The sequence below is a fragment of the Trichoderma atroviride genome, chromosome 7 (genome assembly GCF_020647795.1).
Source record: "Trichoderma atroviride chromosome 7, complete sequence".
Classification (NCBI taxonomy): Eukaryota; Fungi; Ascomycota; class Sordariomycetes; order Hypocreales; family Hypocreaceae; genus Trichoderma; species Trichoderma atroviride.
In genome coordinates, this window is record NC_089406.1 from 2,847,789 (window position 1) to 2,871,681 (window position 23,893).

Here is a 23,893-nt window from a genome sequence, read left to right on the forward strand (position 1 = left end):
CATGAGGTTGCTCGGCGGATGGAGTAACTGCGGGGAATCTTGCGGAGAATTGGGCCATAACTGTTGCCGGTGTTTTGTAAAATGGCGGAAGCGAGTAAAGCGAGTATCAGTAAATGATGTATCGTCATTGTGCTCTCGTCTTGGAAAATCCGCCGCCGATCAGCTTCATCGCGATACCTTGTCGAATACAGGTATCGAGGAGTGTTTATAATGACGTCGGAATATGGCCGGAAATAGTCAATGGCTTGGCTGGTGGCTGCAGTGGCTTTGGGGAAGCATCGGGAGAATTCAACCAGAGCCGAGCTAGGCTCACATGGAGGGCATCTTGCGCAAATCATCTTATAGGATTCGCCGTGGCACCAACCCAGAGAGGCTTTATGGTTATTACATCACCGCATAGACGCCACGGCTACCCTCTTTGGCAACCCCGATGAGAAGTAGGGTAGCCAGAAGCTTGAGAAGGCTCCGAATTCCTCATGAAAATTCAGCGGCGCAGCTATAATCTCCGAAAAAAGTACCGGCTTGACGCTGAGCTCTTTGGACAAGTGTGGAGGGAGCAAAGAGCCGTTTAGCAGCAGCCGCTCGTCTTTTGCGCGCGCGCATGAAGTCATTTCGAGCTTGGCCCAGCTCACCACCAAGGATCCACGACCCTGTCTTCTCCAGTTCTCCAGTTCTCCAGTTCCCCAGGTGGGTCGAGATGCCTCGTGGAGCTCCAGTATCGAGCCATGAGGACGAAGAAAACAATGAGCAGATCCGCTTTTTCTCCAGGCAACGAGATTCCCAGACAAAGGGACCTATAAGTGGCGATGGCGGCCCTACAGTACGCAGCCTTGCGAGGGAATACCGTGCTGAGTGTGCAGGAGAAACCAAGGTTTGGGATCCTGGGACGCCCTCTCGAGGGGTGATCGGCGTTGATGGCGGGCAATGCCTGTCGGTGCCGGCCCTTGGATATCACAAGAACAAGCGGCCTTGAAGCATTACTGAGGATTAGGTTGGTGGCTGACGCCTCCGGTTGGAGGAGTTGGAGGAGTTGGAGGAAGATGGAGGGGGACTTGTATGCGAGATGCGATAAGGGGAGATTTTATAACTGGGATGACTTGTCCGAACGCTCTTTTCATCGTACGACATGACTATCTATAATGCTCTTGACTCCCCTTGAAAAGGTTCAAGTGCCTGGAACTGTCACTCAAACTTGAGCATCTCCAGAGTACTCAGAAACAGGGATGCAGGTGCAGCTGGTCCTCTTGCCCATGCAACCTCACTTACACGCACCTGTGCTTTCTGACTCTTGAGTGCTGCGCGTGTCAACGACTCCAGCTTTGACCCATCATCATTGATTATTGGAACCAAGCATCTGCGCATTATGGAGAAAAAAGACAGCATCAGTTCTCATGATGGCGTCGAGAACGTCGAGGTCTCGCCTCGGCGTGGCTCCTTTGCCAACATTGACAATCTCTCTGCCGTCTTCGAGAATCCCCTCAAGCAACGAACCAAAGAGGAGCTCCTCAAGGACGTTGGGGAGTTTTGCCGGATCCACGACCTGAATGACCATCTCGATGACTTCCGCAAAGGCGCCCTGGCCGCCCAGAATCCAGAATCCTTCCAGTCTCTGTCAGAACTCACCGCAGAGGACAAGAATATGATTGAACGCGAGCAGACGCACCGCTGGTCCCATCCGTTTATGCTCTACTGGCTTTGCTGTATGTGCTCCATGGCCGCCGCAGTGCAAGGCATGGACGAGACGGTCAACAACGGTGCCCAGGCGCTGTACTTGGCAGATCTCGACATTGCAGGCCCAAACGTCACTCGCTTCTCTCCGTCCATGCAGGACAACATTACCGGCCTCGTCGTCGGCGCTCCGTATCTCTGCTGCGCTATTCTTGGCTGCTGGCTGACGGAGCCCCTGAACAAGGTGCTTGGACGGAGAGGAACAATCTTTATTTCCTGCTTCATCGCTGCTGTTGCGTCAATCTGGGAGGGCGTTGCAAACTCTTGGGTGAACCTCTTCATTGCTCGGTTTGTCCTTGGACTCGGAATCGGTCCCAAGTCATCTACAGTGCCTGTCTACGCTGCAGAGTGCAGCCCAGCTCCGATTCGAGGGGCCTTGGTTATGCGTAAGTCTCCATCGCACTGTTTATCCTTTCAGCATACAGTGTAGAGCTAACTGACTATCTCCAACAGAGTGGCAGATGTGGACAGCTTTTGGTATCATGCTTGGCAACATAATGGGTGTCGCCTTTGGACCATCAACTGGCATCAAGCCCAGTCTCGGCTGGCGTCTCATGCTTGGCAGCACCGTCGTCTTACCCCTAATTGTCTGTGTACAAGTTTATTTCTGCCCAGAGTCCCCTCGGTATGTTCTATCTACATGTACTACTTCATGTTACCTCAGGCTAACATTTCTGGCAGTTGGTATATCCAGCATAATAAAGTCAAAAAGGCCTTTAGGTCATTCCAGCGCCTTCGCCACTCCAACGTCCAAGCCGCCCGTGACACTTATTACACCTACATCGGAGTAGAGCTCGAGAGAGAGGTTAATAGGGGCAAGAATCTCTTCACGCAGTTTGCTGAGCTTTTCACTGTCCCTCGTAACCGTCGTGCCACATGGGCTACTTGGATTCTCATGTTTGGGTGAGTGATGGCGACGAACTTGATCACTTGGATTCAATGCTAACGGACATGTTTTTCTTTCATCTAGCCAACAATTCTGTGGAGGTGAGAGATTCTATGCCCCTTCTTTGAGAGATTTTGGAGACTAACTCATGACGCAGTCAATGTCATCGCTTACTACAGCACCACCATCTTTGTAAACTCTGGTTACTCTACCAACTCGGCTTTGCTTGCGTCAATGGGTACCGGCATTCTCAATTTTGTATTCGCCATTCCCGCAATTTTCACCATTGATAGATGGGGCCGACGAAATCTTTTACTCTTTACGTTTCCCTTCCTCTGCATCTTCCTGCTATGGACCGGAATGTCCTTCTTCATCCCCGATGACCCAAGCAACATCAAGAAGAGAGTCGGCATGGTAACAACTGGCATGTATCTTTTCGAGGTCTTTTATTCCCCAGGCGAAGGCCCGGTGCCCTTTACATACTCGGCAGAAGCGTTCCCAGTCCATGTCCGTGACGTGGGCATGTCGTGGGCTACCGCAACAACCTGGTGCTTCAACTTTATTCTGTCGTTCACCTGGCCATCCCTACAGAGGACCTTTACCTCTCAGGGTGCATTTGGATGGTATGCAGCTTGGTGTGCCGTTCTTTGGTTCCTCATCCTCCTCTTTGTTCCAGAGACCAAGGCACTTACCCTTGAAGAGCTGGATCAGGTGTTTGGCGTCAGTACACGCAAGCACATGAGCTACCAGATCAAGAACGCTTTGTGGCATTTCAGAGTTTGGGTTCTGCGTCAGAAACTGGAGCCTCTGCCTCCATTTTACCGCCAAGCTGAGAGACTGCACAAGTAAAGACGGAATGCGATGACACTGTTGCGTTAGACCGATGCTGGTCTCACAGAGGCATCACACTCAATTCGCTAGATTTTGATGCGAGGAGAGAATGACGGTAAATGATGCCCGTCTGTATGAACCGTTTTGCTGCGTGTTTGGATAATGGGCTTTTCTGTATTGCTATGATACCGCGTGCTCTCGCGAGAGTCACCTTGTTAGCTGTATAATAACCGTATGCGTAACCAATTCCGTCTTTTGCTGTTGTACATCGTCTGCTTGGTGTATTTGTATCCTGAACCTTGGCCAGAAAATGTCTCCAATAGCAGAAAATTAATTGGCTAGAGATTGCAGTAGATGATCCAGATTCCATTTGATAGAATGACAACCATGCATGAAATGGCGCTGCGGGTGACTCACCGGCGGTGAATTTGGGGCTTGGAAGCGGCTGTGCAGATCTAGGCTCATGTTGAATGTTTTGTGCATCATATAACACCAAAGAATCGCTCCTCGCATAAAACTATGGTGATATTCCATCAATTTCATCTCAAAAGCAATTTTTCCTTGCCAGTAAATTATCAAAGGGAAATTAGCGAGCTTTGTGTTTTTTCTTGCTCAGCGCTGCAACGTCTACGCACTTACAGCGCAGCAAACCCACGCTACGGGGCTGTATCACATCACATCCTACGAATTCATCTTCAGCGGAGCAAATACAGTCACAAGATTCGCGAGATGAAGCCAATTGTACTTGATGGTCGTACTGGAGAAGGCGGCGGCCAACTTGTGCGTCTTGCTGTGGCGCTGGCAGCGATTACTTCACAGTCGGTGAAAGTAACCAACGTGAGAGGCAATCGGCCAAAAGGTGGAGGTCAGTCAGTTATATTGAGCTTCTCAACACGTCTACACGCGAATTTCATTCACTGAAAATGCTAAATATCACTGTTTGGATCTCGCTAGGGCTCAAGAACCAGCACGTCGCAGCCATTGAATGGCTCGCCCAAGTCACTGAAGCCGATGTCGAAGGCCTCAGCGTCGGCTCCAAAACAGTGACGTTTACACCCAGGCGGCCGCCCTCTGAGCTTCTTCAGCGCAACATCTCCATCAGGACCGAATCAGGCGCCGCGAGCACGATGCTGGTCCTTCAGGCGATGCTGCCGTTTCTGGTTTTCGCGAGCAACGATTCAAACGAGCCTGTGGCCGTGGAGCTTTCGGGCGGGACGAATGTAGCTTTTTCGCCGAGTTACGAGTATTTCGATCAGGTGCTGGCGCCGACGCTGGAGGAGCGGTTTGGTGTGAGGATCGAGCGGGAGCTGAAGTGTCGGGGATGGAGTCTTGGGAAGCAGTCTAGGGGGGGCATTTCGCTCAAGTTTTATCCGATAGCCCAGGGCGAGAAGCTCAGGTATTTGCCTCCGCCGCAGTACAGCTTCCCGGATTCGGTTGAAGTGAAGAGCATTGATGTGAGCATCATCACGCCAATGCACTCGCACAACAAGCTCCAAGAGAGCATAGTAGAAGGCGTTGGAGTTCTCTGGCCCGGCGCCGACATCAGCTTCAAAGTCGTCGAGGATTCGGGCGCCGATAGTCGCTGGTCGGTGCTTCTGGTTGCTCATTCAGCGGGCGGCATCCGCTGGGCAAGCGACGTTCTCACGTCGGCGCCAAAGAACATCAAGGGATACGACCGCTTCATCTCGCTGCTGTCCAAGAAGCTGTGCAAGGGGCTATACCAAGAAATCTCTCTGGGCGGAGTCGTGGATGAGCATCTCCAGGACCAGCTGGTCTGCTTCCAGGCGCTCTGCGACGGTCCATCATCCTTCCCCAGAGGAGACGATGCCACGGACGGTCCGCTCGGGCCGCTGATTGATGCCATGGGGAACCTGCAGGTTGGAGACGGCCGGATGAGGAGAGACAAGACGCTGGAGCCGTTTGGCCATGGCTCGATGCACGCAAGGACGGCACGCTGGGTTGTTGGCGAGCTACTCCCCGGCGTCGAATTTTACAACAGGGGAGATTTGGTCCAGGGGATTGGCTTCTCGGCGCAGTGAGTCATGCAGTCAAGGTTGCATGCTGCGGTTTTAGCGCTTATGAGTGAATGCATCTTGATATCGCGCGTATATAAAATGTGTTGATTCTTTGCTGGAGATGATGGTATATAGAACTTGGTAGACGGAAGATACAATCAGAGAATCGCGCCAAGTTATACACATGGCGTCTAGAAAGAGAGTCAATTTTGAGATGCTACGTTTCTTTACTGGATTCAATAACAGAGCAATGATGTAGGAGAAGGAGGATATATTCCTTGGAACCCACTTTCTGGGCTAGATGTGCTTCGCTAAGATCTCCAGATCTGACCGCGTGCAGGGGGGGGCCAAATTTTTTTTCACAGATTTGCCTTCTGGAGGATTCCATCTCGCCTAGCCGCGCGCGTTGCTGTATAATCAAGCAGAAAAGTCTCGCTATTGCTTTCGTTATCGACTCCCAGTTCAAGATTGTGTACAAGGATGTTTTCCTGTTGCCATCATCTAGTCTTTCGCTCTTATGCAAGCTAATGGGGTTCAGTAGCAACCAATTTCGTAAGAATTGATCAGCAGAAAACCCCGGACTTGCACATGTATATCCGTATGTAGTTGCAAATGCCGTGATAAGCCACAGGATGGGGGGGCCCGCCGGCCTCGGGAGTTGATTGAGGACCCGCTACGGAAGTAATATTAATCTGCGACCTCGGCCGAGAAAGCAGAGGCCAATAGTCCTAGCTGGATAGATAAGTCTAGAATTGGCCGTCAGTTGTCGTCCAGTAGGCGTTGGTCCTGCGAGTTGTTACATGAGTCAGATGAGACAGAGTCTCACAATCTCGCGTGGTAGAGACTACACGTATCGAGGGGGCTGGATGTTATATCGCTGCTTACTTGTCTCGAGTTGCTTGAATTGGCCATTCTAATTTTTAATCTCTTTGCGAAACCTGATTTCCCATAATCTGGTCTCTTGTTTTCCACAAAAAGAGTTGTGCCCAACTCCTCGCAACCATGGAGACGACGATGCCCCCGGTTTCTGAGCCTGCGGCGGTTGCTGCCGCTGTCGCCAGCGCGAACAGAGACGAGCATGCGACCACGGTCGGCCAGGCGCTGAAGCGGTATCCCAGCGCCATATTCTGGGCAATTGCAATGTCCTTTACAATTGGTAAGACTTGGGCTGCTGGAGAGCTCAGCTCCAAATGTGGCCCGTTTGACTGACTAACACGCCAATAGTCATGGTTGGCTACGACACAATTCTCATGGGCAGTCTCATGGCATACCCCTCATTCGTCGAGAAATACGGCACATATCACCCAGAACTCGGCGTCAAAGTCATTTCAGGGCCCTGGCAAGTAGGCCTCAGCACGGCGGGATCCTGCGGCGGCGTCTTTGGCATGATCATCAACGGCTTCGTCACCGAGCGCTTCGGCCACCGCAGAGTCACCATGGTTGCGCTCGCCATCATGACGGGGCTCATCTTCATTCCCTTCTTTGCGCCCAATGTGCATGTTTTGCTTGCCGGGCAGTGCCTTCTCGGGGCCATCTGGGGCATCTTTTCCATCATGGGCGCCATGTATTCGTCCGAGATATGCCCCCTCGCGCTGAGAGGCTACATGACCTCCTTTATCAACATCTGCTGGGTCATTGGCCAGCTGATTATTGCGGGAATACTTCAAGGGCTTGTGAATAACACGACCAAATGGGCTTATAAGATTCCCTTTGCCGTTGAGTGGGTCTGGCCGGTTCCTCTATTCTTCCTCGCTTGGCTGGCTCCTGATTCTCCGTGGTGGCTTATTCGACAGGGCCGGGTTGAAGACGCGGTACACTCTTTGAAGAGGCTTTCCCTGGGACTTACAGATGAGCAGATTCACCAAAAGGTGCTTATGATGAACGACACAAACAGACTCGAGCAAAAGCTGAAAGCCGACGCGAGCTACTGGGACTGTCTCAGGGGAGCCAACTTGAGGCGCACAGAAATTGCCTGTCTGTCGCTCTCATCCCAGAGTCTGATTGGGCAATCTTTGGCGTACAATGCCACATACTTTTTTGTGCAGGCCGGCCTGTCTGCTTCCGATGCTTACAAAATGAACTTTGGCAACATGGGCATCGCTTTTGTGGCGACTTGTTTCTCGTGGGTACTAATGACGCATTTTGGCCGGCGAACCGTCCTCTTATGCGGTTACACTTTCCTCACATTCGATCTCCTCCTCATCGGCGTCTTATCCTACGCCTCTAACAACTCAGCCGCGAAATGGGGCCAGTCTGCCCTGGCGCTCGTCTGGCTTGCCGTATACTCTGCGACTATCGGACCGCAGACGTGGGCAGTCGCCGCTGAAGTCTCGTCGACCAGATTGCGAGCCAAGACGCTCTCTATTGCCGGCGTCATTTACAACATTGTCAATATTATCGACAACACAATCGAGCCATATCTCATCAACCCCACGGAAGCAAACTTGAAGGGCAAGACGGCGTTTGTTTGGTTTGGAATCAGCTTCTTGGTCACGCTATGGGCCATCTTTCGCATTCCCGAAACGCGGGCAAGGACATATGGAGAGCTGGATGTGTTGTTCGAGAAGAAGATTCCCGCGTGGAGATTTGGGACAGCCGAGGTGGAGGATGATATCACCATCATTGGCGACGACGAGTCTCAGGCGAGGGTGGAAGTGGAAGATGAGAAGCGAGATGTGGTGGAGCACCAGGGGGCGGCCACGATATCATGAGTTATGACTTTACGACACTGATTATTATACCCATCGTCGATTAATTTAGTATTTTATCAGCTATTCACTGCTAAATAGACTTGACATTTATAACTTTCAGAAAGCATTTCACTGGCGGCTTGACTTGATCTGTAAAATGTTTGTTTCATTTCCAAAAGATGTACACTATATCCAATTCGTGTATAGACTGTTCCTCCATGTTCGTATACCCCCATATCATGACTCCATATATACCTATTCATAAATCCCAATCCCAAATCGTTAAGAAAACATTCGCAAAAAAGGTCGTTTCACTCCAGCACTATTAACAGCCTACCACAGTCGCCTCTGGTAGTAGATGGGCTTTTCAGACTGCGCCAATCTCAAAATCTCATCCTTAATCATCTTTCTGCGCTGTGCGGCTGATATCGGAGCCTTGTTCTTAGACAGCGGGTCAGGGTTCTCGACAGCCCACGCCTTATCAGCCACGCTCTGTTGAATCTTTTCCAGCATCTCAAGCTGCTTCTGTGTAGGTTCTCCAGCAGGCACGGCAGCTGAAGCTTCTTTGTGTTCCTCCTCTTTCTGCTCCGCCTTGGGCTCAGCCTCAGGCTCAGACTCTACCGGTGTCTCTTCGACCTGAATCTCTGCATCCGATACCCGAGCCTGACCCAGAGACCCCAATTCGCGAGCTTCCCTAGACCATCTCTGGCCTTCAGTTTCCAAAACGATCAATCCGCTCTCTTCAATGTCCGCAAGTGCGCCTCTGAATTCTTCGGGCAGATGCGCTTTCGGCGATTGGCGGGGCCGAATCGCTGCTCGAAGGTCTCGTAGAGTACGCTGCTGGATCGCGTAGCCGCTCAGAAATAGAGCACTTGTGCAGAGAAGGACTATCCAAAGTGGGAAATATTAGACGTTCATTGCTATTTTGATGACCAAAGCACCTTGAGGGGAAAAGTTGTGGCGTACTCATAGTGGCTGTGGCCAGCATAGACACCTGACCAGAGGTGAGGAGAATTCGACGCATATTGAAGCTATTATGACAACGATAACAAAATTTCCGTGTAATCTGTACAACCCAGAAACGATAAAAATACTAACACGCGATGAGATCCCGCTCTATTTGATGCAAATTAAAGGGCATGAATCCTCTGGATACACAAAAGGCGGCAGCCCGCGTATACTGCGGCTGAGGATCTGCAGAGGTGCATAATCGCGCTGTTGACCCAGCAACTATCTTATCGCACCCCGGATATCGAAATCTAGGCGCCCTTTACGCGACAGAGCTACCTGCGATTGCGAAAGTCCATCCCGACGTCATCGCCCCAAATTCTTCTCTTTGCCAGCATCTTGAAAACATGTCAAAATCAAAAGGCGATACCGTCCAGGCCGATGCGCGGCGCTTCCTCGACGAGCGCGGCTCAAATGCTGCGCTCGCGCCAAACGGCCTCAACCCGGCGACCATTATGGAAAAAGCCGTCAAGGACCGCATCGTCGATTCCTACTTTTACAAAGAGCAATGCTTCGCCTTGAACGAAGCCGACATCATCGATCGAGTCGTCGAGCACGTCAGTTTCATAGGCGGCACGCATGGCGCCTCACAAAAACCCAGCCCGTTCCTGTGTCTAGCCTTCAAGCTCCTCCAACTGGCACCCAGCGACGCCATTATCCAAGAATACCTATCCTACGGAGGGGAGCACTTCAAGTACCTGCGCGCACTGGCGTGCTTCTACGTGCGGATGACGAGACAAGCAAAGGACGTGTATACGACGCTGGAGCCCTTTTTGGAAGACAGGCGCAAGTTGAGGCGGAAAGCGAGGGCGGGCACTTCGCTTACTTTTGTGGACGAGTTTGTGGACGACCTGCTTAACAAGGATAGAGTGTGCGCGACGAGTTTGTGGAAGATGCCGAAGAGGGAAGTTTTGGAAGATTTGGAAATACTGGATCCGAGAGTTAGTCCGCTGGGAGACATCGAAGACTTGCTGGAAGAGGATGATGAGGGAGGGGACAAAGACCAGGCGAATGGAGAGCGAGAGGAATCTGGAGAAGTATCGGAAAAAGAAGATATGGAGGTGGACAGGGAAGAAGACGGGAGAAGTCGCAGCAGATCACCTTGAAGCTGGCTGTTGACTTTTGGAAAGAAGAATGCGCAACTCGAACGCCGCTGCGATCCTATCCTCTTCGGTCATGCCACGATACCCAATTCCAACCACCAGCTCGACGAATTGGCGCAAAGATCACGATTTGAACAAGATATGGAAGGACTCTTTCAGGGCGCATGCGGGACCAAAAAGTGGAATATGAATCGCAGAGTCCATGAGCTGGTAACAGGCTCTGCACTATGTGGGAAACGATTATAGGGCTGTTACGACAGCCTCTTTCATCAGAGTACGATGATCTAGACAGAAGATCCAAATACCCATTCAGTACATAAGAGGCGAGTCTCAGCCTCCAAAATGATAAGATAACATGGATGAGTCGTAAAGTCATCATGGATATAATACAAGCCAAATCTATCAACACCCCTTTCCTTTCGCTGCTTTAGGCAAAAGATTTATACATGTTCCCACATTGCCTCATACTGCCATCAACTTCACCACTTTATCCGCCAATGCCAGTAGCCTTCTATCATCCCAATATTGCGCAATTAACTGAATACCAGCTGGGAACTGATGGCTTTGTTCGGCTTTTACTGGAACGCTAATGGCAGGTAGACCAGCAAGACTGGCAGGGACAGTAAGGACATCATTCATATACATGTCCACACTGCTTCGCTTTTGAATGTCGCTCAGCTTTGGCGGATACGTTGGCGCAGTTGGGGATAGCAAAAAGTCCACCTGCAGAGGCCCTTGTTTGTCCTCCAAAGCAGTATCCGCAGACATCTCGCTCAGGTCAAACTGCCTAGGTTCGTACAGCGGATTATCCAATTTGAAAACTCTGTCAAAGTCCCGCTGGATCAACCGACGAATTTTTTGAGCCTGAATAAAATAGTTATCCATGGCTTCGGAGCTCAGACTATAAGTTCCTAGGAGAATTCGTCGTTTGACTTCGGCTCCAAAACCAGCACCTCGAGCCTCGGAATAGAGTGTTTCGCCAGCCGCATCTCCTCCGGGGCCGCGGACGCCGTATCGTACTCCATCATATTTGCCCAAGTTGGAAGATGCCTCTGCCGGGGCGAGAATGTAATATGCACAAAGGGCTTCTTTTATCGAAGGAAGAGATACAGGAACTACGCGAGCACCCTGTGCCTCCAATGCTGAAGCTGTAGCAACCCATGCCGCACGTATGGAAGGGTCCAACTCGTCAATGTTGTATTCGACCGGTATGCCGATAGTAAGCCGAGAGAGAGTCGGTAGCGTTGGAGGACAAGCCTTTGAGCAGCGCTGGCGAGCTGCAACATTCAACGACGTGGGGTCGTGAGGATCATGCTCTTGATATAGGCCAGTGTCGAATACAAGTTCTCGAATCGGCTCAACATCTCGTGCAAGCAGGCCAACGGTATCCAAGGAGTTTGCATAGGGAACGACGCCAAACCTTGAGAGCATCCCATAACTAGGCTTATATCCAATGGTACCGGTATATGCTGCTGGCAGCCTAACTGAGCCACCCGTGTCGGTACCAAGCGCAATATCCGCCTCGTTGAGTGCCACCGCAACTGCGCTGCCTCCAGAGCTGCCTCCCGCAGATACATCGTCACCAGCTGCTGATAGGGGGTTGCGAACCGGTCCGTGGATAGAGTTGACAGAGTGCGATCCCATGCCGAATTCGTCCATGTTAGTCTTACCAATCACGGTTGCTCCACGTTGCCGTAGCTGGCGAACAATGGTGGCCTCGAAGGGAGACGCATGCTGGCCCAGGATAGCTGAGGCGCATTGCGTGGGGAACTCTTCGGTGGCGATGTTGTCCTTTACAGCAAGTCTGAAAGGCTTCGCATTGGGCATCTGTGGCGGCAATGGTGACTTTGGCTCAACTTTAGCTGTAATGCGCCCTCGTCAGTAAAGCCGAGTCTTTGTACATATATACACGATGTTACTGACTGCTTGCCACAAAGTGATTGAACGTGCTCAGCGAGCGCCGCAAAGGCACTTGGCCAATGGATGGCTGCATAAAGGTTTCACGCCATGTCGTCCTTGTTAGAGCCCTACGGCGAACGATTGCCGCCGTCATTGTTGACGCCAGACCATCCACAGCCAGTTGTCCAAAGCTGCAATGTTCAGATCAAGATTCAAATTCGACCGTCGAATAGCATGACTGCTAGTCTAGTAGGAACGGCACATGTTAGTGGGCTGGTGGGGGCTTGAGCCAGGGAAGCTCCCCGCCGCTGTTAGTGCCAGGCACTAGCAATCCTCCCTGCTATAATCCTCTGAATCTCGTGCTAGCATTGCTACAATCCTCAATCTTCACCACGTACCATGCCACGACAGCAGGTTTTACTGCGCGCTGTTTGAAGACACCGCCAATGTCCCCTCAGAACCCTTTATATCGGTAGCGAATATGGCTACTAAGCGAGATTTTCAAGATCAAGACGGCGATACCCCCCGAGCCACAGACGAAACGCGCAAAGACGCATGGCTCCAAAACGCGCCAGCACCAGAACTCGGGCATTGATCCAACGTGGGGGCAGAAATATGTCTTTTCAAGTAGCAAAGATGCCACTACCATACCAGAAGGAGAGGAGTCGGATTTTGAGGATGATTCTGACGCCATGGCATACCTGATGTCGGTAAGGTAAGAAGAGACCCTTCCCTCCATGCAGCCGTGTGGTTTGCTTGCCGAGATTGCATCTGCTGAACAATCATTGAACATCTCAGACCGCAATTACTGATATGGTGAGTACTTAGGCAAGAAGCTTCTTCCATCCCGCACCTCTTGGTCGCTCCAAAAATCCAGATTGGTCCCCAACTTCCACCAGAACTCGATGTAGAGGCCGCCCACGACGATTCCGACGAAGAGGGTGACATCGACCAAGGATTCGATGCTCACGATGTCCCTACCGCACCTGACTCCAAAGGATTTTACGAAGATGGCGCTTATATAGGCATATCAGAAGGATGGGGAGACGATGTCGAGCAAGGCGAGAACCCTGATGAAGAGGACCCTGCTGTTGTTCAGAAGGCGCTTAATGAAGCATATTATGCCTCCATACTGGGGCAGTATCGTCGCACTCGCGAAATGCTTGACTCGAAATTACCCGATAATGCTGCAAGCCGGCTGTCTGCTTCCCAGGCTACAGAAGCAGCTCCCTTTGGGCGCCATTCTCCCACTACTCGGCTGTGGACCCGGCTCCTACAAACTACCGACCCTCATCCTCTCCAAGTGGCCCTCATGTCCAAAGATACCATCATACGGATCTTGCGCGTAATGATAGGCGGCAAATTCCTTCGTAGTGGGCACAGCATCCCTCAGAGGACAAGTCAATGGCTCTGGGCTTTACTTGCCAGGCTGCCTGAGCTGGGCGAGCTTAACCACACAGAAGTGGGCTGGATACGTGACTTGGGCCGACGAGCAGTGCTTCTGGGGAGGAGTCTAGCGGAGATGGCTGCCCTGCGAGATGAACTTGCGGATGATGGATTTGGCGTGAACGATAATGTCGATGCCAGCAGTAGCGATGAAGAAGTGGTAGCAGAGGCTGTTGAAGATGAAGAAGAAGACGGCGGTGAAGAGCACGACACTCTTCCAGCGACTGGGAACAGGACAGCCGAAAATGCAGTCTTGAACTCATCTTCTCCAGCTCCTATCATCATCTCTCAAATTGAAAACGAGGTACCAACTGGACAAGGCGACGAAGATGAAGACGATGGAGAGATCAAGGAGACAAGCGACGATAGCGAGGATGAAGATGTAGCGATGGATATCGCCTCCGATTCTGAAGCTGACGAGGGTGAGATTGTCGAGCAAAATGACGATGCTGCGGCTCTGGAGGAAGCCAAGCGCAATCTCCTAGCCAGACTGGCCGAAAGCGAGAACGACCGTCGGCAGGAAGAAGAAAGAAGGGATGCGAGGATGAACATGAGAGCAACCCTGACCATGATCCTCACAGTTGCTGGTGAGTTTTATGGCCAACGAGACCTGCTCGAATTCCGAGGGCCGTTTGTTGGTATGTAAATGTAGATAATTGTAAATTCCTTGTATTTAATGAGCACATGTTATGTATGTGCCACTTCGAGGTAATACCATACACCCCAATATTGATGATGATACAACCCCATCGTACAAACCAGTCCCTGGCTCCTCTCGCCCTGCTAAGCCATGTACAAAAAGAATTGACAGCCTCCCTGTTTGAGTGGTCAATATAAACTGTGCCTTGAATAACGCCGATACGCCAAAGTCCATTCCCCTATGCAATAACAAACTTCTTGGTACAACTGAGTCTTAATGACACTTTTGCAGATAATCTACTCTAAAAAGCCATATCCATGGCCCTTCCTCCTTGAAATCCCAGGAAGCTAGCATCCTCGAAATCTTCATCGCCGTCGACTGCCATATTCTCCTGGTCGATGCCTTTGAACACAGAGCTCTTCTTGATCCGAGAGTGCGGGACAGCAATAGCCCTGTAGCTGCCGGCGTCGTCTCCATCCCAGTTCTGGACCTGCAGGTCATCCTGCTCATCGTAGAATCGCTTCCTCGAAAGCCCATTCTCAACGCTATCGGTGCTTTCTTGCGACATGCTCAGCTCGGGAATCTCGTCCAGAGCGGGGACCTCGATATCGCCGTCATCGTAGACGAATTCGGGCTGCGTATCCAATCCACCGACTTTGTTGATGCCACAGAACGGCAATAGTTCTCTTGATACTGCTGATGCGGGCTTCCCCGTCGACATCATTTGCGACGACGCCTTCACCTCGCCGGGTCGAGTGCTGTCCGTCCACAGCTTGAAGGCGCTGGTGCCGGTGGTCTTGTAGCCTTCGGGCACGGACTTGCGGACCCGCATGCCGACGCTGAGGAGGTTTGCCTGGACGTTGGCGGGCAACGGGGCTCGCAGAGAGGAGGCGTCAGCGGCAGCTGGAGATGAGCTGTTGGGCATTTGAGCAGCGAAGAAGGATGTGATTTGGCGCTGGGCGGGATCGGCTGCAGCGCCGGCGAATTGGCGCTTATTGCGGGGGGTCGACATGACGGGCGGGTGATGATGATGAGCGAGAATGAGTGATGATGAAGAAAGATGGCGATGGTGCGGTATATTGAAGCGCAGAGGAAAAGGTGGTTGTCGAGGAGGTGGCGGGCAATTCAAAGCCGGCAAACGACGAAGATGACGTTGCGTCGTTTTCGAACAAATTCCAAGACAAGGGTCTCAACTTCTTGTCTCACTGCGGCAGCCGGAAGGATGTTCCCAATTCCGGGGCTCAATAAACGGGGGGGAAAAAAACAAGCTTCCGCTTTCGTCAAAGTGTTGGGCACAAGCAATCAATTGTGCAGCAAGATTGGAGTGGAGAGTGTTCTTTTTTTTTTGGTATTTTTCCTTGTTTTTTTTTTTTTTTAAGACAAAAGAAAAGAGGAGTTTTGGGTTGGGGGGGGAATGTTTTTGGAGCAAAATAGAAGGAAGTGGGAGGAAATCGCTGGGGTAACGAGATTTGGAAAGCTTTTGACTAAGGGCCCTGTGGAGGTGCAGCTGGGTGGGGCTTGGCCTTTCTTGGGTTTCTTGGGGCTGGAGCTTGAGGCGCGTCGTGGCGCGACTTTTTTCGCGTAAAGTGGTTTTTTTTTATTGTACAGTAAAGGTATATACTCGCACAGTACGGCGTCCCGTTCGAAACCTTTTTGTTAGTCATCTACTGCACAAAAGCAGAAATGCAGCTTATATCCATTGGCGGCGGGTCGTCAGACGAAGGAAGCAGGGCGTATGTAAGATGCATGGCATGGCGTGCTGCGACATAGATATGGAACGGACATGTTCTTTTCTACGCATCGCTTCTAGAATTTGGGAACTTGGACAAATTAAAATTTCACAATCTTCTTGAACAGAAAATAAAACCTGAAGAAAAAATAAGAAAAATAACATAAAGTCATGCCGGCTCACGACATCGCAACAAGGGCTCAGGCTCTAACCCTCAAGCTGCTTGGCGTCTCGAACCAGGATATCCAGCGGCTAACGGGGATCCACCCCAGAACCGTTCACAACATCATGGACCGGGCGATTGAACGAGGCCTCGATCTGAACAATCCGACGATTTTGGAGATACATGTTCGAGACGGGCCGAGGCCAGGACGGCCAAAGAAGAAAAAGGAACAGTTAAAAGAACAACTGGTGGAACAAGGGGCAGTTGTTGGGGAACATAGACCACTTATTGCTCTTCCGTCTACTAGTAAGGCAGACTTCAATTTTGAATTCCCATACCTCTTGAAGTTGTTTTGCTAATGAAAACTTGATTTTGCTCTAGGTCTGCAGAAGGACTAAGCTTGAACGCGCTGCCACTATGAGACGAAACTACATTTTCTTTAAAAAGAGCTATACCTCATGATGGATATGACACTACGACCTGACGATGACAATTAATACACATAATGTTAATGGGGTCTTTGGATTTAAAGGGCGGGTTATTGCTTTTATACCTACATATCGGATATTAATCTACACTAGTGTAGGCTTCAATAATACATATTTCTACATGCTGTTGCGTTCTACAAAGCCGCATCAAGAGTATCAAGCAAATCATCAATGTCGAGCTAATTGCTCGTGACTTCTACCAAGTCTGAGAGATGTTGTACAAATAGGGAAAAGCGCCTAGTTAACATGTCCCATCACCGTGCAACTATCTGCAGATCCTTTGACCACTGGTGGCAGCAATGTACATTGGACTCGACAGTTAGATAATCAATTGCGTCACTGCTGTAGCGTTGTATGCATGATTGGGCTGTCAAGCCATAAACGGGAGTAGAAATTAGCAAAACAGGTAATCACTGTCGTTCATACAGATGATATGCTCGAGGAAATTTTATACATCAAGTTGATTTACGGAAATGGTCCATTGCACGTCTTTTAAGAGGCATACACCCCAGACTTGGACAGCTAGCCGTAACATGCCACATCACAGGAATCACATTGGGCGACAAAGGCGGCAATATTCGTGGAAACCTTTGAATTTCGCAAAAGCACAGTGCTATCCTCCGCTACCCACTGCACCCCGGGTATGAAGCGATCCTCAAAATCAGCGGTTCCACGTCATCGCGCCTAGTCAGTTCATCCAAAGATCCATCTAGACACTCATGTGAATGCTTTCTCCAGCTGAACACCCAATGCAGTGCTTTTATTTTTTTTGTTCCTGCCTCAAGAATTCGACTCTGTGGTACAAGGCGCGTAAACGGAAAAACGAGAAGAATGATGTGCCATGCAAGATATCCGGAGACCCCCAAACGCCCCTGTGTTGGGTGTTCCATCTTCTATCCGCAAAGAGATTTCGATTAAAGTCGCAAGGTAATGTTGTCTAATCCCCCACGCCGATGAATGTTTTGTTTTGCAGATCCGAGATGATCACCACCATATAGCCATAAGAGTCATGAGTACCCAAGGAAAGAAAACCACCCCGCGGGCATTTTACTTTCTTCGGAAAGAGCATCCCTCAGTTAATCTGGCCTTACCACCGGTGGGCTGGCACAGAACAGTGGTGCATCCCTGGCAGATGACAACGGTCTGGGCGTGAGAGAAAACGGTGGTGATGGTGAAGCAGCCGGGGCACTTGACGTCCATGAAGAAGGATCGGGGCTGGGGAACAAGGGTCTAGAGAGACGGATCAATGTTAGATATCGATGGTCATTTCGTGCTGACGATGACTTCGTATTCGATTCGTACCTTGAGCTTGTGCTTCTTGGCCTCAGCGGCCGCTGAAGGGTTGAGAAGGTCAACAGCGAGAACCTGAGGCAAAATTTGGTCAGCAATTCTGTCTTCCAATTTGCATCTTCTCGTATCCATCATCCATCATTTCTCCCATCTTGTCATCGATGCCGTTCAACGTAAATTCTCTCGATAGTTTCGACCCGAAAAAAAAGTTTTGATGCCCTCAGGTGACGCATCATCGATTCCTCCGCCATTCCCGTGTTCCCATAGCATCGCATAGGTTCCATCCTCCAGAGGTAGTGAAAGACAATTGTCGCTTACCATCTTGACTAATTATATCTCGAACAAAAATATGCCGTCGGAGGTCTTGCGAGGGTCGAGTACTTGACGAAATCTGGCGACGGATTTGAGGCTCGCAAGCTGGAGTGAGAGGAGTTAAGCGAGGAAAAGTTCGGTGCACACTGAGGGGGCGATTCTCCTTCGCTGGCAACTCAAAATTTGTGTCCAAAACAGAATAGCGTGATAGGGTTTGGTCGCTCACGCACACGTGATAAGAATTTGCCGCCCGGTGATTGGACCAAGCTGGAGCAGCTCCATCGCGCTAAGAATTGTGAATCGGCGACTAGGAAAAGATGGGGGCTTATGCACCGTTTGTGTGCGCATAGCAGAGCTATGTGGGCGATTCTGGGCGGTTCTGGGCTCATAGGCAGCCAAAAAGATGGCTGCTATTTCTGTCTGCCTGGAGATTTGCGCGGCCCCCACGACGCCCGCTACGGATGATGCTATGAAGCTACTACGTACTACTCGGCTGCGCGCAGCTATCTAGACTCGTTTGACATTCTCCAAACAACACATCTTCCAATAGCTGTTCCAAACACCTGTGTCTAGCTATCGGCTCACCATGGCTGCGCCTTCAGAACAAAGAATTGCGGTTCCAATCGACGACCCCAATGCCGATACCGAATGGCAAGCTGCCCCGCGATCTTGGTTGATGCGCAACTCTGACCCCTCCATAGGAATGACATTCTGCGCAAGCATGGCGTTATCCCCGAGAAACCTCCCAGCCCTACTCCCATGATTGAGGAAGCCATCCTGGAGGCGAGAAGGCTTGCACATGAGAATCGACTTGAGGGAAAAGAGCTGGACGAGCTTGACGAGCTGGAAGACGACGAAGACGACGACTTTCTAGAACAATACCGCCAGAAGCGCATGGCCGAGCTAAGCAATCTGCAACAAAAATCCATCCATGGCTCCGTATACCCCATATCGAAGCCCGATTATCAGCGCGAAATCACAGAAGCATCCAATAACGGCCCCGTCTTTGTGAACCTCACATCAGCCTCAGGGGCTACGAATGTGGAATCAAGAGTTCTATCAGACCTGTGGAGGCAAGCTGCAAAGGAGTATGGCGATGTCAAGTTCTGCGAAATCAGAGCCAATCAAGCCATCGAAAACTACCCGGACCGAAACTGCCCTACAATCTTGGTGTACAGCAAGGGCGATATTGTAAAGCAAGTTGTAACCCTCTTGACCTTGGGAGGCGTTCGGACCAATATGAGACATATCGACGACATACTTGTCGAGGTTGGCGCCGTGCCCAACTCGGATATGCGAGTAGTCAAGAGGAGGAGAGCTGCGGAAGAGGCCGAAGAGGAGCGATTAGCTGGCGGCAAAACTATAAAGACAAGTAACATTGGGCGAGCACAGGTTGACTCCGATGATGATGACTGGGACTGAGAAACAAGTCTCAATCTTTAGCTCATCTCGACGCTCCTTCGTAATCAAAAGCTGCAGAGGGCTCTGTGAAAGCCATAAAACACGTTGCATACGAAACAAGGTCTATTACGGATGCGAAAGTAAGCTCAACGGAGAGCTGTAGACTTCATTCGCAAAACTATTTACACATTGTGCCTCTTACTTTACATACTCTATCTCAAACTTTATTCATAACTCTACCCTCATTCCCAGTCTTGCGAGAAGCAACTTTCATGCAACTCTATTTCTCTCGGCACATTAGCTCCTACACTCCTACCAGGGACTGAAATTCACAGCCCTTTAACATCTATGGACACGATGCTACCCCTGACACCGATGGCACTAGCACTTCATGCCGCTTGGAAAAAAATGCGGGGGCCAGGGTCCAGCTGCTAGTCGTCGAATCGCCACTTCAACTCTTTTTGTCCAGCGCGAAAGCTAAAATGGAAGTTTACAAGTGACAAGGTAACACAGTAAACAAGAAAAGGTTCATAAGAAAAGGAGACATGAACAAAACCAAGCTGTCTGGGCAATTTCAAGAAAGAAAGCTGTTCCAGCTGCTAGTCGAGCCGCTCCTTCTTCAATTGACTCTTGTCCAGAGCGAAAGCTTAGATTATGAGCGAACGCACCAGAGTATATAAACAAGGATCGCAGTAGACATATAAAGATGAAATCAGAACAGGAAATATAGAAAGACCAAGCTGTCCGGGTTTTTACAAAAACAAAGCTTTCGCCACATATACCGAACGATCCCGTTACATTGGCATATTCTCCTCTCCAAAAGGTCATCAATACTACCAGCACACGCGACAGGACTGTGGAGTTGACGGCGTGGGGCTTTTCTTGCTAAGCGCTGCATGTTATTTACTTACACGCGTTGACCGCGTCTACCGCTGCTACACGATGTCAGGTTCTCCCTTTTTCAACTTTCCCGTTTAAGACCAAAGTTTTGATTCACCCCTTGGTGCTTAAACATCCAAATGTCTGACGAGCCGTCGTTGCCTCAGCTTCCCGCCGTATCGTGGGACGAGCAATATCAGAGCTTCTCTTTCAACCCCCGCAAGCGTGGCCGTAATAACTATCAAACCGGGTATTCATCGCCGCTGCTGTTCAATTCTAGTGATCCCGCAGTCTTCTCTAGTGATGACGACCCGGGATTGGACAATTATGTAGAAGGGCGGCCGAAGAAGCGCTATGTTGGGACCTGGTTTCAGCAGCACCCTGCGACAGACGGCAACGCACCCAACACACTGCAGCAGACAAGACGCACACTGACAAGGGACTATGACAGCGGCGTTTTTCTGGGCAGCGATGTCACCACGGATGCAGATTGCGGCAGTGACTTGGACTGCCTGAAGATTCCAAGTCGGCCAAGGCTGCAACCGATCCGTTTGTCGTACGCTGAGATGGCGGCCAGGCGGAAGATTGAGGATTGCATTGACAGGGGTGTTGAATCGGTTGATCTGTGGTCCATGGGACTAGAAGAGCTCTCCGATGGCACCATTGAACGTCTGGGCCAAGTTGCCAACATACCAGATGTGGCCAAGGATGTGGCCTTTGTGCCAAGGGAGCCCGAGCTGAAGCTGTTCCTTGCGCTAAACAGGCTATCACGATTGCCCGGCAGCCTCTTTGACCTCACACATCTTGTGGTTCTCAGTCTTCGTGGAAACCAACTTACGGAACTGCCCCCCCGCGATTTGCAAGCTGCGCAACCTGAAGCAGCTCAATTTGTCTCACAACAATTTCTCGCACCTGCCTGCCGAGTTGCTTGATTTATTGCAATATGGAGGTCAGCTCTCCGAGCTGAACCTGCTTGCCAATCCACTCATCCAACCACAAGGCTGCATAGAGTCTCTAGAGTCCATTCTAGAGCCCATAGCTGAGGACAATGACGAGGCTTTTCTATGCCCTGCCCCAAAAATCCTGTACAGATATGAACGGCCAGTGGCGATGTGTGAAGTCCCGCGATACCTGAGCCGGTGGCTTGGCCGAAGCCCGGTGCAATTTTGTGATTCCAGGGGCCAGCTTCTCTCAGAATTTCGTACTGCGTTGGATTCGGAAATACCAGTGCTACCTGTGGAGGTAGCAAGTAACAGGATCGGCCTCGCAGCCACATACTCCCCACCGGCATCGACGAATTTCCGAAAGCAAGCGACGAAGCCGAGTGCCGTGCCCAGCTTACTCGAGATGGCTCTGCGGAGCTGCTACCGCAGCAGCCAACTTCCTGACCTCGAGTCTTACATGCCAGAAGGACCTGAGCACCTTCGAAAGTTGCTACGACGAGCCTCTTCGCAGAAAGACATGGGTGGTCTGGTTTGCTCAAACTGCCGAAAGACGCTGATTGTACCCCCAATGCAATGGATCGAATGGCGAGAACTAAGGACCAGCCAGTTCAGGGGCAACGCGGGAGAAGATTACGAGATTATCAGCACGTGGACGTATTCCACTGACAAGAGCGAGATTGCAGTGCCTTTTCTTTATCGAGCGTGTTCGTGGAATTGCGGGCCAAAGGATTTGGAGAAGGATAAGGGGTGGAATATGCTAGAGGGGTATTCCTCCGTGAGGGTTCTTCCTCTTGGACAGTGGGGATAACTTGCTTGTTCTTACAATGGACCAGGTCAGATGGCGTTTCTGTGTGTGCAAAGCGTTACCTTTTTGGTTTATACAATATTGGTTGGAGTTGCATGCATTGTTTGGTGTTGTATGGGCTATTATACAGCTTTAGAAGGTATTTTTTTGTTTTGTTTCTGGGTATATAAATACTAGGTACCTATATAATTGCATGGGCAGCGTTGGTAAGGGCGGTAATTCATGCTACTTTACAGTGTTTCTATTTTGGCCTGTTCTTTGGGGTTGTGGTGCCTATCCTTTGATGAAGGCGCTTGGCTAATTTCAGTTCGTATTCAAGATGACTAAAATGCCATATGATTTCAGGAAATTATCTGCCATTTAGTATACATTTTATTTTGAAAACGAATGATCTTTTAAAAAAAAGAAAGAAAGAAAGAAAAAATCATAGAATTGTTCTCACAAGAATGTTTGGATGGTCGTCTCACCAAGTAAAAGGGTAGAAGGGTCTAGATAGGTACCTAGGTAGGTAGTAGTAGCTTACAGCCGGGAGAACCTCGGCCGAACCCTTCCCCACGCAATTTGAGGCGAGGTGGCATTTTACCAGAAGAAATGCTGGCCACTACTCTAGGCACAGCGCAGCTTTCCCACTTATTTCACTCGCCAATCCTGTTGCGACACCTGAATCCCTTCTCTTCTCTCTCTTGCTTTCTTCAACTCACGCGACTCCTTTGCCAATTGCATTGATCCTTTTTTCTTCGCGCCTTTTACTCCCACAACAATCGTCACAATGGCCGATCAAGTCGAAGAGATCCTCGATGTTCCCCGCGAGTTCTTCAAGGACGGCGTGCAGTTCATCAACCGCTGCCAGAAGCGTACGAGATACTTTCCTCTCTTCCCTTGGACGCGTTTATACTAATGCGGCTTGTTTTCTTCCTTTAGCCGACCAGAAGGAGTTTCTTAAGCTGTGCCAGGCTGTTGGCATCGGCTTCGGCGTCATGGGCGCAGTTGGATTCGTCGTCAAGCTGAGTGCGTTTTTGTTCCCTCCCCATCAGTACCGATGTTTTTTTGGTTAATTAAAAGCTAACGTCCAATTTTGCAGTACACATTCCTCTCAACGGCCTCCTCGTCGGCTCAGCATAAAGAAAATGTCTACACGTTCTCGACGGCGTTTTTTGAATTTGGGAAAGGGAATATCCGGGGGGAATGAAATTGGACGGAGAAGAGGGGAGGGGTTGAAAGCGATGGGGGAAGGAGTTGATATCGCTTGTGTATATTTTTCGCTTTTTTTTCCTTCCTTATTTTCACGGATATGAGTGGGATGCAATAGCATGTTTAATTGAATTGCTTTTGGGATATCATGAGGGCATTTGCATAAGCAGGGTCGTGGGAAGTGTTGAGTTGATGATGCGTGATATGTGCGGTTTGTGATTTTGCTCTTCGAGGCTGTTTGGCAGAGACTGTAATCGAAACGAGAGTGATGCTCGTCGAGGGGTGCATGCATCTTCATGATGAATTGCTGTGATGATGGGGAGGTGGGAGCTCAGGCCAGTGGGCTTCCAGCACAGACGGTAGAATGTACTTGTACCTAGAGCGTACCTTGTACAAGAACGTCTGAAGAGATTGTACCCTCTTGGTTGATTCTCTTTGTCATATT

The 23,893-nt window shown here is 50.3% G+C and overlaps 14 protein-coding genes across 17 annotated transcripts; 10 read left to right on the plus strand and 4 right to left on the minus strand.

The window, feature by feature from the left end:
• Nucleotides 1–302: 302 nt before the first annotated feature.
• TrAtP1_012931 (uncharacterized protein) lies at nt 303–3,947 on the plus strand. Its single transcript, XM_066115725.1, has 5 exons — nt 303–2,114; nt 2,182–2,353; nt 2,410–2,631; nt 2,699–2,715; nt 2,772–3,947. Exons 1-5 carry the CDS (start codon nt 1,364–1,366, stop codon nt 3,461–3,463), a joined length of 1,854 nt encoding a protein of 617 aa, XP_065971825.1. The 5' UTR covers nt 303–1,363; the 3' UTR covers nt 3,464–3,947.
• Nucleotides 3,948–5,806, plus strand: TrAtP1_012932 (uncharacterized protein). 2 transcript variants are annotated; one of them, XM_014088277.2, is made up of 2 exons: nt 3,948–4,310; nt 4,400–5,806. In XM_014088277.2, exons 1-2 carry the CDS (start codon nt 3,965–3,967, stop codon nt 5,482–5,484), a joined length of 1,431 nt encoding a protein of 476 aa, XP_013943752.2. In that variant the 5' UTR covers nt 3,948–3,964; the 3' UTR covers nt 5,485–5,806. The 2 variants fall into 2 exon arrangements, with proteins under 2 accessions (XP_013943752.2, XP_065971826.1); XM_066115726.1 differs by having other exon boundaries at nt 3,948–5,806.
• Nucleotides 5,807–6,209: 403 nt separating this feature from the next.
• On the plus strand, nt 6,210–8,269 carry TrAtP1_012933 (uncharacterized protein). 2 transcript variants are annotated; one of them, XM_014088282.2, is made up of 2 exons: nt 6,210–6,616; nt 6,685–8,269. In XM_014088282.2, the coding sequence occupies exons 1-2, from the start codon at nt 6,463–6,465 to the stop codon at nt 8,169–8,171; spliced, it is 1,641 nt and encodes a 546-aa protein (XP_013943757.2). In that variant the 5' UTR covers nt 6,210–6,462; the 3' UTR covers nt 8,172–8,269. The 2 variants fall into 2 exon arrangements, with proteins under 2 accessions (XP_013943757.2, XP_065971827.1); XM_066115727.1 differs by having other exon boundaries at nt 6,210–8,269.
• A 28-nt stretch (nt 8,270–8,297) lies between these two features.
• Nucleotides 8,298–9,290, minus strand: TrAtP1_012934 (uncharacterized protein). The gene is made up of 2 exons (XM_014088621.2): nt 9,117–9,290; nt 8,298–9,037 (listed from the first exon to the last, which is right to left on the minus strand). The coding sequence occupies exons 1-2, from the start codon at nt 9,172–9,174 to the stop codon at nt 8,484–8,486; spliced, it is 612 nt and encodes a 203-aa protein (XP_013944096.2). The 5' UTR covers nt 9,175–9,290; the 3' UTR covers nt 8,298–8,483.
• Nucleotides 9,291–9,390: 100 nt separating this feature from the next.
• On the minus strand, nt 9,391–12,355 carry TrAtP1_012936 (uncharacterized protein). Its single transcript, XM_014088623.2, has 2 exons — nt 12,185–12,355; nt 9,391–12,123 (listed from the first exon to the last, which is right to left on the minus strand). The coding sequence occupies exons 1-2, from the start codon at nt 12,312–12,314 to the stop codon at nt 10,724–10,726; spliced, it is 1,530 nt and encodes a 509-aa protein (XP_013944098.2). The 5' UTR covers nt 12,315–12,355; the 3' UTR covers nt 9,391–10,723.
• On the plus strand, nt 9,506–10,264 carry TrAtP1_012935 (uncharacterized protein; the record flags this gene model as incomplete). Its single annotated transcript, XM_014088622.2, has 1 exon — nt 9,506–10,264. One exon carries the CDS (start codon nt 9,506–9,508, stop codon nt 10,262–10,264), a length of 759 nt encoding a protein of 252 aa, XP_013944097.1.
• A 154-nt stretch (nt 12,356–12,509) lies between the features above and the next one.
• On the plus strand, nt 12,510–14,259 carry TrAtP1_012937 (uncharacterized protein). Of its 2 annotated transcripts, none has more exons than XM_066115728.1 (2): nt 12,510–12,875; nt 12,959–14,259. In XM_066115728.1, the coding sequence occupies exon 2, from the start codon at nt 13,320–13,322 to the stop codon at nt 14,250–14,252; it is 933 nt and encodes a 310-aa protein (XP_065971828.1). In that variant the 5' UTR covers nt 12,510–12,875; nt 12,959–13,319; the 3' UTR covers nt 14,253–14,259. The 2 variants fall into 2 exon arrangements, with proteins under 2 accessions (XP_065971828.1, XP_013944099.2); XM_014088624.2 differs by having other exon boundaries at nt 12,989–14,259.
• Nucleotides 14,260–14,547: 288 nt separating this feature from the next.
• Nucleotides 14,548–15,258, minus strand: TrAtP1_012938 (uncharacterized protein; the record flags this gene model as incomplete). Its single annotated transcript, XM_014088625.2, has 1 exon — nt 14,548–15,258. The coding sequence occupies one exon, from the start codon at nt 15,256–15,258 to the stop codon at nt 14,548–14,550; it is 711 nt and encodes a 236-aa protein (XP_013944100.2).
• Nucleotides 15,259–15,954: 696 nt separating this feature from the next.
• Nucleotides 15,955–16,748, plus strand: TrAtP1_012939 (uncharacterized protein). Its single transcript, XM_014088626.2, has 2 exons — nt 15,955–16,444; nt 16,520–16,748. The coding sequence occupies exons 1-2, from the start codon at nt 16,147–16,149 to the stop codon at nt 16,534–16,536; spliced, it is 315 nt and encodes a 104-aa protein (XP_013944101.2). The 5' UTR covers nt 15,955–16,146; the 3' UTR covers nt 16,537–16,748.
• Nucleotides 16,749–17,673: 925 nt separating this feature from the next.
• On the minus strand, nt 17,674–18,237 carry TrAtP1_012940 (uncharacterized protein; the record flags this gene model as incomplete). The annotated part of the gene is made up of 3 exons (XM_066115729.1): nt 17,674–17,856; nt 17,929–17,991; nt 18,235–18,237. 3 exons carry the CDS (start codon nt 18,235–18,237, stop codon nt 17,674–17,676), a joined length of 249 nt encoding a protein of 82 aa, XP_065971829.1.
• Nucleotides 18,238–18,814: 577 nt separating this feature from the next.
• TrAtP1_012941 (uncharacterized protein) lies at nt 18,815–19,650 on the plus strand (the record flags this gene model as incomplete). Its single annotated transcript, XM_014088628.2, has 2 exons — nt 18,815–18,879; nt 18,930–19,650. 2 exons carry the CDS (start codon nt 18,815–18,817, stop codon nt 19,648–19,650), a joined length of 786 nt encoding a protein of 261 aa, XP_013944103.2.
• Nucleotides 19,651–20,648: 998 nt separating this feature from the next.
• Nucleotides 20,649–21,440, plus strand: TrAtP1_012942 (uncharacterized protein; the record flags this gene model as incomplete). The annotated part of the gene is made up of 1 exon (XM_014088629.2): nt 20,649–21,440. One exon carries the CDS (start codon nt 20,649–20,651, stop codon nt 21,438–21,440), a length of 792 nt encoding a protein of 263 aa, XP_013944104.2.
• A 415-nt stretch (nt 21,441–21,855) lies between these two features.
• Nucleotides 21,856–22,260, plus strand: TrAtP1_012943 (uncharacterized protein; the record flags this gene model as incomplete). Its single annotated transcript, XM_066115730.1, has 1 exon — nt 21,856–22,260. One exon carries the CDS (start codon nt 21,856–21,858, stop codon nt 22,258–22,260), a length of 405 nt encoding a protein of 134 aa, XP_065971830.1.
• A 766-nt stretch (nt 22,261–23,026) lies between these two features.
• On the plus strand, nt 23,027–23,379 carry TrAtP1_012944 (uncharacterized protein; the record flags this gene model as incomplete). Its single annotated transcript, XM_014088630.2, has 3 exons — nt 23,027–23,111; nt 23,179–23,265; nt 23,339–23,379. The coding sequence occupies 3 exons, from the start codon at nt 23,027–23,029 to the stop codon at nt 23,377–23,379; spliced, it is 213 nt and encodes a 70-aa protein (XP_013944105.1).
• Between the last annotated feature and the right edge of the window lie 514 nt (nt 23,380–23,893).